Source organism: Anolis carolinensis, chromosome 3 (assembly GCF_035594765.1).
Source record: "Anolis carolinensis isolate JA03-04 chromosome 3, rAnoCar3.1.pri, whole genome shotgun sequence".
NCBI classification, from domain to species: Eukaryota; Metazoa; Chordata; class Lepidosauria; order Squamata; family Dactyloidae; genus Anolis; species Anolis carolinensis.
Window position 1 is genome coordinate 253461681 of NC_085843.1, and position 13849 is coordinate 253475529.

General features: G+C 41.3%; 1 protein-coding gene across 1 annotated transcript in view; it reads left to right on the forward strand.

Moving 5' to 3' along the window:
* The first annotated feature begins 626 nt into the window (after positions 1-626).
* grk7 (G protein-coupled receptor kinase 7) overlaps positions 627-13849 on the forward strand; it is a 45633-nt gene continuing 32410 nt past the window's right edge. The window contains exons 1-2 of the mRNA XM_003218251.4: positions 627-3024; positions 3677-4114. Of these exons, the coding sequence (XP_003218299.1) occupies positions 2422-3024; positions 3677-4114 (1041 nt within the window). The 5' untranslated portion in view covers positions 627-2421. The remainder of the gene's footprint in view (positions 3025-3676; positions 4115-13849) is intronic.

The window sequence follows — 13849 nt, forward strand, 5'->3', positions numbered from 1 at the left end:
AATGTTGAGGAGGAGAATTGGAGCGAAAATTGAAAGATTGAGGAGTTTAATGACAGTATTGTTGTGGATTCAGTAGTAGACTTTTTGACAAGATGGAAGGAAGGGGGGAGTAAACTGGGTGAGAATTCAGGGAGAATGAGTCTGAACACAAAATTCATTTATGTTTCATATACACCGTACATACCCAGATGACAATTTTATTCACTGTTTTTAATAATTTTGTGCATGAAACAAAGTTGTGCACGAAAGGAAGCAAAGGTGTCGCTGTCTCAGCCACCCATGGAAACAATTTCCAGATTCTGAAGTATGTCGGAGTTCCAGATAGAGGTTTGTTCCGGGTAGATTCTTAAAATACAGATAGACGCCTATCTGTATTTTATAATGCGTTTTATGAATGTACGATGTAAGTTAATTTTTTAATTGATTTATAGTGTATTGTATAATTTTTATATATGCGTTTTATTGTAAGCCGCCCTGAGTCCCCTGTTGGGTGAGAAAGGGAAGATATAAATATTGTAATAAAATAAATAAAAAATAAAGGAACTAACACTGACAAAAATAGCCAGCTTAGTTCTTTGGTATTAGAAGAAAGCTTTGTAATAAATGGGGTTGTTTGGGTTTTTTTTGTTTTTGTTTTTTGTTTGTTTTTTTTGCTTAACCTTGGCTAGAGCTGTTTCTTTCAGGGGACTTTCTCACTCAATCATTCACCAACAGCAACCCTGAAAATATGCGTAACTATCCATTTTATTAACCAGCTTAAGATTTTTATATTAAACTGAGCGGGGGTCTAAAGGGGATAATTTGGGTGACAAGCTTCCAGGTTGAAAAATAAATAAGAAAGGGACTTAGTTGCAGCAGGCTATAAATATTTCATTAAACAATAAATGAGTTTAGTTGTAAACTTAGGAGCTGCACTGACAGTACTGTATAGGTTTTACAGTAGACTTGACCCAAGTCATGGTTTAGCATCAAATCTGAATGGAGTCACAGAGTACTATAGTTTTTAAATGATAGTCTTAGTTGTTGATTGCTGTGTCTGCCACAGCAGTTGAGTACAATGTGTGCCTTTGTAAAGTTTATGTTTTAGGAGCTGCATGCTCACTGGCAACCTTGGTGCCTGTTTTGGCTGCTTGCCTCAGATTGTGCTGGATCTTTTCAATTGCTTCCACATATCACCCCTGCTTGCCTGATACATGCACATGAGAACAGGAAAATTGACATTTAAGAATGTTCTCTTCTCAAGACTGGAACAACGCAAAGATAGTCCCACTGTGTAAAGTCATCCCCGGGGATGGGAAGAGTCGCCTCTCCTCAACAATACTGTAGGTGTGAGAGCCATTAAAGCAAATTGCAGCAATCCTTTATAATGAAGCCTTAGGAAATCTAAATATAGGGGTCACGGCCAGCTCCCTTTGTAATCCCATTAATTCGGTGAGAATCATGAAGAGGTGAAGTGAAACGTATGCTTTTTTATCTCAGTAGGCAGAGTTGTGATACTGAAGACATGTTCAGGTAATGAGAATAAGGAATAGCTTGTCGTATGAACACTTTATTTCTACCTCCCCCAAGTTATGAAGGATAAGGGATAGCCTGTTTTGGTTGTACACAGAATCAATATTATTTATAGAGCAACAATCAACACTTAGTCTTTGTCTTAAGCCGATTTGAGTCCCTACAGAGGGAGCTGTGCATAACAGGAAGCAAATCATTTGTCCAGTACAAAGGTACAGGAAACAATGCTGCCATTTCTCTGGGTAAGATCACTATGAAGAAATAGTTTTTTAAAAAAATCTAAGTTTGAATTTTTTTTTTAAGTTTCAACCAATTGCTAAACATTTTCTTTTGCTGCACTGCAAGACTCAAGACATTTTAAAAATCCCACATTTATTTTTTTATTTTAAAATATGTAGTTATAATAGGGATCCATCTGTGAACTAAAGTTGTTTAGAGCAGTGGGCAGAAAATAACAGTTCTTTAAGGGCTGGCAATGGTGGTATACAATCTCTGTTAAAAGGGTACATATCTTCTACTGGCCTAGTAGATTTAAAAGTGTAGAGGAACTGGGCATGCATGAAGCACTGGTAGTCGAGTCTCCGCTGAAAAATGCAGTTTGGGTGATGGTGGTGACAGTGAGGTTTTCCTGGGATGTCATCCCTTTAGCTATAGATAGCAAACTCAAAGCTCCTTAGAGAGAAACCTCTTACCAGCCACTTTCCACAAATGGTACATACACCTAAAGGTACTTAGTGAAAATCCTTGAGAGGTATTTAATGCTAAAGTAGGCAGACTCTTGACTATTTCTCCGAAGCCCACGCCTACAGCCAGGCAGTGGCGCTGAGAAAGCGGTACCTGGGCAGCTGCCCCAAGGCTTACCAGTGCTTTTGTCCCAGCTAGGCTCTGCTACCCTAACAGACCACCAAGATGTGTGACATGGGGGGACTCGATAACCTGATCGCCAACACAGCGTACTTAAATGCCAGGAAAAGTGGCGATGTCGATGCTAAGGAGCTGCAGAAAAGGTGGAGAGTCCTTGCACTGCCCAAGATTGAGGAATGTGCTGCAATTAAGGAATCCATTACTATGGACTATAACGCTATTTGTGAACAACAGCCTGTTGGGAAGAAATTTTTCGGAGAATTTTTGGAGACCGTGCCTGAATACCTGGTGGCCAAGGAGTTCATGGATGAAGTGTATGCTTGGGAGTTAGCAGAAGATAATGTCAAAAACAGCCTCTTGGAGGGCATAATCAACATGTACCTGAAGAATGTCAGCAATAGCTTCTTGAAATTTCTCAGTGCAGATCTGTCCAACAAGTGCCAGTCAGTATCTAAAGATGATTTTGAGAAAATTGTGCTGTCGGCCAGGGAAGAGACAAATGAGTACCTTAAAGGAAAACCATTTCAAGACTTCCAAACTAGTCCATTCTTTGACAAGTTTGTGCAGTGGAAAGGCTTCGAGAAGCAACCTGTTAATGAAAAGCTCTTTGATGAGTTCCGAGTGTTGGGAAAAGGAGGCTTTGGAGAGGTAAGAACAATCATTTATTCATATTTCTTGTCCAAAAAGTTGGGCCTAGGCAATATAATGAATGGTCTTTACCAGAGAGCAGGCGTGGAACAACTTCCTAACTTGCTCTTGTGAAATATGCCTATCTTTTGCACTTTTTGTTGCTCATCCATTCTGCAGTAAATTGTATTCAGGAGCAACAGGAAAAGTTTTATTTTCAATACTTGTATCGCTTTCTTCAAGTTGCTTGTGTTTATGTGATGTGATGTTAATCCCATTTTAGAATAAAATAACCTGTTATAGTTTTGGTGATGTGCTGTAGTTTTTCCCCAGTGGATACACTTTTAGGCACAGTATAGATCACTGCTTCATTATGTTTCAACAGTGTAGAAAGAGTGGCAGGGAACCCAGAAGTTACATAGTCACAAATTCATTTCATCTAGATTCTAGATAAAGCTTTTAATTAGTCTAGAGCTCAAGTACATACGTGTTGACTGGTAGCTTTTCATACCTAGAGAAAGGAAAAGCTGCTTTTGAACTACAACTCTCAGATTCTCTATGGAAATTATATTCAAAAAGTAATACCATCAAGCTCTCACAATAAGGGCCATGTGTTATCTCACTTCAAAATGCTTATTCAGACTTTCCCCTTTTCTCATGAAACTTGCTTTAGGTGTGTGCCATCCAGGCAAGAAATACTGGGAAGATGTATGCCTGTAAGAAGCTTGACAAGAAAAGATTGAAGAAAAAAGGTGGTGAAAAGATGGCTTTGCTGGAGAAGGAAATCCTGGAGAAAGTCAACAGCCGTTTCATTGTCACTCTGTCCTATGCTTATCAAAGCAAAGCTGCTTTGTGTCTTGTCATGAGCCTCATGAATGGAGGAGATCTTAAATATCACATTTACAACGTGGGTGAAAGGGGCTTGGAAATGAATAGGGTCATCTTCTACTCGGCTCAGATCACCTGTGGGATCCTGCACCTTCATTCCATCCAAATTGTCTACAGGGACATGAAGCCAGAAAATGTCCTCCTGGATGATAATGGCCACTGCCGATTGTCTGATCTTGGCTTGGCTGTGGAAGTCAAGGAGGGCAAAGAAATCAGGCAGAGGGTAAGTAAGAGTTCACCGAGCAGAGCTGCAGGAAGGCGGGGTGGAGAGAGGCTTGTTCTATTTCCAAATGCACTGAGCCCAGGCTTTAATTCTTTAGGATTTGTTCCTCAGTAAAGATCTTATGTGGTCATTTCATTCTAAGTGACAGATGGTAAGAGGATTAGTTTAATTAACTATTTGGATTCACCATGTGGCAATTCAGCCAGCAGGCCTGCTACTTATTCATTCCTTACAAGAAGTTGCCATTTTCTTTTGATGCATTATATAAAATGAGCATTTTCTTTCAAATGAGACATAGCAATCTAGGAAAAACAGTAGAGAAGGAAGGAAAGGCCACCATAGGTTGGTTCTTTGAGCATTGAGTGATGAATCTGAAGACCAAGGTTCAAATCCTTGTTCAACCGTGGAAGTCCACTAATTGGCTTTAGGGAAGCCACAGTTTTTCAGTCTCAGAGGGAAATAAAGGCAGTCTTCCCTTGAACACATTTTGCCAAGAAAACACTCTGAAAGGGTCAGAGATTATTTGTGAGGCACACAGCAACAAGGGGAACGAGTTAGAGGAAGAAAGGTATTAATATAGGAAATACCCCCATTTCAGTTAAAAATACAAGACACAATTCAATGTGGAATAATTATGTGGAAATTCTAGTGGGGTGAATTGGAACTGGACAAGAGCATTATTGTTTGTTTCAATGGAGCTTGTACAAGAAAACTTCCAACTGATTGTTCCTACATATCTATATTCAATGAGTTATTTTCTTCAGTGTCTGTTCTCAGTCTCTTCATCAAATCTGGGGAGAACAACCCACACCGGAAGTGCTACCCATCCACTTGCACATTCCAGGTCATACTGTAGAAAAAAGCAGGAGGTGGGAGCAAGAGGATGAAATGCTTGATAAAAATAGACCTCCAGATCAGATAGCCTCAAATAACCCAATTAGAAACCAACCCACATGTTACAATTAAACACACACACACACACACCAAATCCTCTGAGATCACTAGCTAGTTCAACCGGGGAAGAAATTCTTTCTCAAACTTAGTTATGGAGATACTATTCCATGCTTTTCCTGAAGAAGGTTATTAAGCAGGGAAGGGGGTATTACATAACACATTTAATATGTACATAACAAACCATATAATTTAATAAAAAATACTTGTATAAACACAATGCCGCTAGTTAACAAGTTTTGAGATACTACTACAATAACTGTAGGATCAGCCACAGTCTTTGCCCTTCCACTGAAATAATATCCTAGTTGAGATGCTACAACTGGAAATGCCATCTCCTTTTTTGACACAAAAAGGACATACTTTAATTGATGAATAACCTTATTAGGCAATCTAAATATAGTACATAACTGATGTTGTTACATATGATAAATTGTGGCTTGTGATAACTTATAAATTGCAATAACATATAACTTATAAATTACATAACACTATGTAACAAAATTTGAAACATTTTCTGTTCCTCGCTTGAAAGTGTTATTGCTGTTTAATTGTGCAGTACTTTGAAAGTAGTTGTTATACTCCAGAAACTTCGTTTTTGTGGCTGCCACAAACTGTTGAATTTGTTGAAACTCAATGAGATATTCATTGAAAAACTATAGCAAAATGTGCTGCAGGATGTCCCAAAAAAAAACCAAACAAAGTTTTATGTGTTGTTGAAGGCTTTCATGGCCGGGATCACAGGATTGTTGTATGTTTTCGGGGCTGTATGGCCATGTTCTAGAAGTATTCTCTCCTGACGTTTCGCCCACATCTATGGCAGGCATCCTCAGAGTTTGTGAGGTGTGGAGGAACTAAGCAAGGAAGGTTTATATATATCTGTGGAAAGTCCAGGGTGAGAGAAGAATCTGGTAGCCAGATTTTGTTCATTTTCATGGTTTCCTCCTTTCTGTTGAAGTTGTCCACTTGCTTGTGAATTTCAGTGGCTTCTCTGTGTAGTCTGACATGATAGTTGTTGGAATGGTCAAGCATTTCTGTGTTCTCAAATAATATACTGTGCCCAGGTTGGTTTATCAAGTGCTCTGCTGTGGCTGATTTCTCTGGTTGAGTTAGTCTGTAGTGCCTTTCATGTTATTTGACTCGTGTTTGGGCGCTGCGTTTGGTGGTCCCAATGTAGACTTGTCCACAGCTGCATGGTATACGGTAGACTCCTGCAGAGAGATCCTCTCACCACTCACCTCTGTATACAACAGACAACTTACTTGAACATGCATGACCAGCAAAGCAAAAAGCCAATAAGCCTGCCTCGCTAACTATCCTCAGAATAATAAAAAAAATTGATCTAGAAGTCTAGAAATCATAAGAAATGTGGAGGCTGGTGAACAAAACTTTTTGAAACTAGACGTTTCAAAATATCTCCCAATATATCGAGGAATGACTGTTTCTTTCACTAGCCTTCTCTTTTCTCATGATTTCTACCAGTATTTGAGTAGCCAACCTAGTTTCAAAATGTTTCTGTTTACTTCTGCAAAGTTTAGATGGCCTTGTTGTTTGTCAGAAGAAAGGTGAATGCCTGAAGCTTCTTGGATTGGTTCAACTGAAGCCAACTTGTCAGTAGTTTCCTCTTTTTCCAGACATTTGATAAAGCAAGGCACACACCAGCTGCTATTTTCCACCTCCCCTCTCAAACGTTCCCCCAGCAATTACTTTTCCACTTGATTATTATATAATTCCATGATGCAACGGGAATAAAGTTGACACTTGACTATACTAATATCCCAATTCCCTCGCTTCACCCAGACACTCCTAATCCTGTATCATGCTTTGCAATGTAACCGCAATTAATGCCTGGGCAGAAAAACCACAGATAAGACTGCAGAGAACTAGATATTTTGAGAGGCAAAGACAAGGTAGGAATTCCAGCAAGGACTGATTGCTTTCATAAAAGACGAATTAGTTAAAAAAAAAAAAAAAGGAAAAAGGGTATCCTGACATCAACTTTCACAGTAAAACCAGGAACAGCACCAAAAAAAAAAAAAGAACCATTGGAGACATAGAAACACAGAAATAGAAAAGGCCACAAGGACCATCCAATCCAATCTCCTGCAATATAGGAATACACAATCAAAGTAATAATAATAATAATAATAATAATAACTTTATTTTTATACCCCGCCTCTATCTCCCCGAAGGGGACTCAGGGCGGCTTACATGGGGCCAAGCCCGAATAAAAACAGTAGCAGTATAAAACACAGCAATAGACAACAACTTGCACAATAAAAAAATAAAATAATAAAATAAAACATTAGCCAATAAAAAACAAGAACTAATAAAAACATGGATTAAAACTGAGAGATTGTAAAAGTAGACTGGGTAAGGTGCACCATATAAATATTGTAGACACGAGGTGACTGATAAAGTGCTGCAAATTCTGGAAGTGCAAATTGGGATGGGAATAGACCCTGTGTCTATATCGAGTTGACAAAGGTAAAAGGTGCAAACCGGTACAAGAATGGTCACAGATACAGGTTGCTTCTGGATGAGCAATCTTTATCTAAAGGCTTGAGTAAAGAGCCAGGTTTTCAAGCTCTTTCTGAATGCTACCAGGGTGGGGGCTTGCCTGATTTCCCTGGGGAGCGAGTTCCAGAGCCGGGGGGCCACCACGGAGAAGGCCCTCTCTCTCGTCCCCACCAACCGTGCTTGTGACGGAGGTGGGAGCGAGAGGAGGGCCTCCCCCGACGAACGAAGAGATCGTGCAGGTTCGTAGGGCGAGAGGCGATCACTAAGGTAGGAGGGTCCCAAACCGTTCAGGGCTTTGTAGGTGATCACGTGCACCTTGAATTGGGTCCGGAAGGTGAACGGCAGCCAGTGGAGCTCCTTAAGCAGGAGGGTTGACCGCTCCCTATAATTTGCTCCAGTTAGAAGCAAGGCTGCCGAACGTTGAACTAGTTGGAGTTTCCGGGCCGTCTTCAAGGGCAGCCCCACGTAGAGTGCATTGCAATAGTCCAGTCTAGAGGTAACTAAGGCATGGACCACCGTGGCCAGATCAGACTTCACGAGGTAAGGTCGCAGTTGGCGCACAAGTTTCAATTGTGCAAAGGCCCTCCCGGCCACGGCCGACACCTGAGCATCAAGCGTCAGTGCTGAGTCCAGGAGGACCCCCAAACTGCGGACCTGCGCCTTCAGGGGGAGTGCGACCCCGTCAAGCACAGGTAGCCACCCAATACCCCGATCGGACATACGACTGACCTGGAGGACCTCTGTCTTGTCGGGATTAAGCTTCAGCTTATTCGCCCTCATCCAGCCCATCACAGCTGCCAAGCACTGGTTCAGTATCTGGGGGGCTTCCTTGGAGTTCGGTGGAAAGGAGTAGTAGAGTTGAGTGTCATCTGCGTAGAGATGGCACCGAACTCCAAAACTCCGGATGACCTCTCCCAGCGGTTTCATGTAGATGTTAAAAAGCATGGGGGACAGAATGGAACCTTGCGGGACCCCACAGGTCAAAGGCCAGGGGTCTGAGCAGGTGTCCCCCAGCTTCACCAACTGGGAACGGCCCTCCAGGAAGGACTGAAGCCACGACAGAGCCATGCCCCCAAGGCCCATCCCGGAGAGCCGTCCCAGAAGGATACCATGGTCGATGGTATCGAAAGCCGCTGAGATGTCCAAGAGAACCAGCAGGGTCACACTCCCCCTGTCCAGCTCCCTGCGGAGGTCATCCACCAAGGCGACCAAAGCCGTCTCAGTACTGTGCCCAGGTCTAAAGCCAGACTGCGATGGGTCCAGAAAATCGGTGTCATCCAGGAAACCCTGGAGCTGCGAGGCAACCACCCGCTCCAGGACCTTGCCCAAGAAAGGGAGGTTCGAGATTGGTCTGTAGTTGTTTAGAATGGCCGAATCAAGGGAGGCCTTCTTCAATATAGGCCTCTCTATGGCCTGTTTGAGGACAGATGGAAATTTGCCTTGATCCAAAGAGGCATTAATTATCATCACAAACCACTCTACCAACCCTCCTCTGGCTGGAGTATCCCCCACATATAACCACCCAGCCTCTGTTGAAAACCTTCCAGAGAAGGAGACTTCACCCTCCAAAGCAACATATTCCATTGTTGAACACCACTTACCCTCATGAAGTTCTTCCTAATGTTAAGATGGAATCTCTTTTCCTGAGGTTAGAATCCATTGCTCCGTGTCCTAATCTTTGCAACAGCAGCAAACAAGCATGCTCTATCTTCAATATGACATCCTTTCAAATATTTAAACATGGATATCATGTACCACTGTAGCCCTCTCTTCTCCAGGATAAACATACCCAATTCCTTAAGTCACTCCTCATGGTTTCCAGACTTTTTTTTTTACTGTTCTGATCACCCTCTTCTGGACACATCCCAGCTTGTCAATATGACATTAGGGTAAACTGTTGAAAGGATTTCTAAATGATGCTGAACTTTCTTGCCTACTTGGATCAGAACAAAGACACCAAATAGGGAAAACCTCTAATATTTGAACACGCTTGAGAGAGCTTCAAAATTGTCTAATTTCATCATCTGGACTACATTTGTCAAACTGAAGGCCCATGGGTTGAATCGAACCCCCTGTGTTGTTTTATGAAGCCCCACAGAGGCTGGATTACAACTCCTGTATTCCTCCTCATTGGACATCATGACTAGAGCAGATGGCAGTTGTGATACAGTTGCATCTTGAAGGCTGCAGTTTGTTCTGTTTAGTCAGAAGGGTGGGTTTCGGATTTAGATACAAGGCTTGTGGATAGGATATCTGACTTCAAAATGGCCTTTCCCCAACCTCAGAGTCACAAGTGCTGTTGGGTTACAATTCTCATTATCCCTAGTCCGCATGGCAGTTAAACAAAAGGGTGGGTGGTTGTTGTTTAGTAATACCTGGAGACCCACATTTGGGTAAAAACTAAGGTGCACTGACTCCCCTGGAAAATATATATATATATGTGTGTGTGTGTGTGTGTGTGTATATTGTTGGCCCTCTGTATTCATGGATTCTCCATCTATGGATTCAATGGTCCTTAACCATAAGGCTGATGTGTCCCTCCATGAAAATGAGTTTGACACTCCCGATCTAGTCTGAATCCTGTACACACTTAGCTCAGAGTTCTATTTCAGTTAATGAGTAGATTTTTCTAGGATTGACTTCTCATTCTTCTTCCCTTTAAACAATCTCTTTTCTGATTTTTTTTTAACAATTGCAGTTACAGAGAAAAGTTGTTAATGACCAGTGGAACAAATGCTGGAGTACCCTTGCTGTCTATCCAATAATTCAATGTTATTGAGGCAGAAATAGACATTTCTTTAATCAGTCTCTTACAATTCAGTAGCTAGGGCATAATCTACACTGCCAAATAATGTAGTTTCAGAAGGCAGTATAACTGCATTGAACTGGATTACATGAGTCTACACTACCGTATAACCCAGTTCAATGCAGTTAAAGTGCATTATACGGCAGCGTAGATCCAGCCTTGGTCAGGAGAAGATCTTAATTGAGGATACCCAATATTAAATAATAATAATAATAATAATAATAGACTCAGGGCGGTTTCCAACCAGTGCGAAACAACATACAATATACAATAACTTAATACAGTAAAAGCGTATCATCAAAACAATACAAAAATATTCATAATAATAATAATAATAATAATAATAATAATAATAATAATAATAATAATGCTTTATTTGTATACTGCTCTATCTCCCCGAGAGGACTCAGGGCAGTTTCCAACACAGGTAAAACATTCAATTACCAAACAAAATACACATAAGACCATAATACAACATCAGCATAATTACTATTAACACAACATACTCATTTTGAGTTAAAACCATGTTTTGTGTTTTTATTGAGCTTTCCTAAGGATCAATTTTTGGCTGAAGAGCAGAATCCAAATGCATTGAGTAAAGTATGGTACTGCAGCCCTCTAGATGTTTTTGGCATAGCCTTTGGTGAGGGAATATGGGAGCTGCAGTACATTTTGACTACCCTGCCTCAATAAAGTGAAATTGCCTTAATAGTCAACATCTTTATATTTTGATGCTATAACAATGAGTGAATGATTATATATCTACTCAGTATGCCTTGTGAAAAGGAAGAGTAGGGTATAAACTAAAATAGTCCTTGTTGTTGTCATGATCATTCACTTAGTTGGAGTATATGGATACTTGATATTTCGTATTTGCCTGTAACTAATAACAATAATCACTATTTCACTGCAACAATAATTGTATTTTGAACTTCAGGAAATATAAAACAAATCAAGGGACAATTCAAATGCTTATTATAAAAATAGGGGAATTGATACTGTATAACAACCAGCTCACTGCAGGAACTCCATTCTGACCACTCCATTAATTGTGTAGGAGACTGATTCATTCATCACTGATTGAAATCCACCTAACAGCTTAACTCTAGGCTGGGCAACCTTGGCTGCCCAAGGATTGCTGACCTACAAAGCTATCTATCTTAGCCAGCATAGCCAAAAGCGAGTGATTATATGAATTGTAATCCAGGAGCATCTGTGGGCTGTTGTTGCCTGACTTTGTGGTAAAGTATAGTACGTATATATGCATAGCCCATGGTAGTTGGAGTTAAGCACATTTTTGGCTATTAGGCCTCAGGGAAAAAGAGGAGTTTTTCTGAGACAATGCTAAGAGCATTGTTTGGGATTTGGAGGGAGCGGAGTTGAGTTTTTGAAAATTTTGAAAACTGTGCATTAGAATTTCCAATTCTTAAAAGCTTTTCACAACAGTGTCCTCTGTGATAAGGTCCCAGCTCTTAATGACCCATGTGCACATCAGTTCTAAGGACAAATGTTTCAAATTTTCAACAAGATTCAATTGGTGATCACTGCTCATCATCTATTCATTATACAAATGGCTTAAGTGGTCTTTGAAGGACTTGTTTGCTGATACATCAAATGGCTGCAAGATAGATGCTAAGCCACCAGGAATCACTACGCCTTACTGTCTTATTGTCACAGAGAAGTTGTTTCACTTCTTTAACAATGTGACTTTGGAAACTGTCCAAAACTAGCAGAGCCGTCTGTTTCCATAGAGCACCTGGTCTTCTGATCCATAGTTTTAACCCAATCCACCATGAGTTCTAAGTCGATCCAACCATTTGCCTGCACCTGTACATGAATCTTATAGGGAAATTCTCCCTTAGGCATCATTTTCCTCTTGAAAATGATGTAAGGTGGCAACTTCCTTCTATCATCTGTAATGGCCAGAATTATGGTGCACCACAATCACTCATGATCACTGGTTCTCATGGTGACACTGGATGATCCTTTGTGGTGCAATAGTGGTGTTGCTGGCCATATCAAAGAACATAGCAGTCTGGTCAGCATTGACAAATAAAAAAAGGGGTATAGTGTTTGTTGCGCAGATGCAAGACAAAGCAATGAAACCTTTCCATCTTCTCAGTGAAATCAGGTGGCAGCTTTTGCCATAGTGTGGTTCTCCTTCGAACAGACAGGTTGTGTCATCGCATGAACCTTATAACCCAACCACAAGTTGCCTTAAACTGAGTTTGGGGAATGTGTTTTTTGGGCTACCTCCTTTGCTTCCATCTGCAACATCTCATGGGATACACTGCAGCCATTGTCATGCATCTCCATCACATACGCAAACATCAATTTGTGTAAACTAAATACACACTGAGTAAGAGTGGCTTTCTCTAGCCTTTCTTTCACTTTTTGCCAGTTGCACACCAGCTTCTCATTGACAGAAAACTGCCTTCCTGCAGCTCAGTTTTCATGATCCCCAGCAAAAGCAATGATTCTCAGCTTGAAGTCTGCTGAATAACGTTTTTTTACCTCTGTTCATGGTCAGCAGTGAAGGAAGGCAACCTCTGTGATGTAAACACACCAGCCTTCTCTCCATGTGTCTTTCTGCCCTGCCCTAAGACCTTGACTGCTTGTCGGCCCCATTTTAGCAAGGGCACATCACTCACTCACTCACTCACTCACTCACTCACTCACGCGCCCTACCATCTACCTAAAGACCCACCGGCCCACTTTACTCATTCACTCACTCGTCCTTACACTCCACTCATCCGCGGGTGAATAGGCGAGTGGATGGGCGAGTGAGTGGGTGAGATTTTGGATGGGTGAGGGAGCAGATGGGCAGTCGGGAGGCTGCCTACTCGTAATCAAGGGTGCTACTATTATGTGATTATTACTCTTATGTGATGAAATATGGTATTAATAGGTCAATGCGAATACGGTACTCTAACTTGTATCAAAAAAGGAACCATCCCCTTCTCTGAGTAGAATGACAATAGGCAAGAGCTAACTCTATTCTAGGAAATCTTTTAAAAAAGCACCAACCTTCTCTACTTTCCCTGCCATGATGCTGCTAGAGTGCAGCTGAATCCCTAGGTGAGAAAATGGCAGTGGAGGCCAGGGATGGCTAGTTGCCTGAAGCAGCATTGGTGCTTTCCCATGACCTTGACTTATCCATGGGTCCTATCATAATTTTCGCCCTCAAACTTGCCCTTGACTATATTTGTTCATCTTCATGTCAACATACAGTACAAATGCCTTCACAAATACTGAGTTGAGTAGGGCTTTCTCACATTAGATGAAAGGTGCAGCCTTCATGTTTACACCCAACATCTCGGTGGTTTTGAACATCCAACCTACAAGCTTCCGGTTGCATCAGGTTGACTTTCTGTTCATTACCCTTGCAAGAAAAGTGGTGGAGTGGGCAGGGGAGAAGAAAGCTAGTCATTATCGGTTTTTCAAAAAACTTGGAAGAG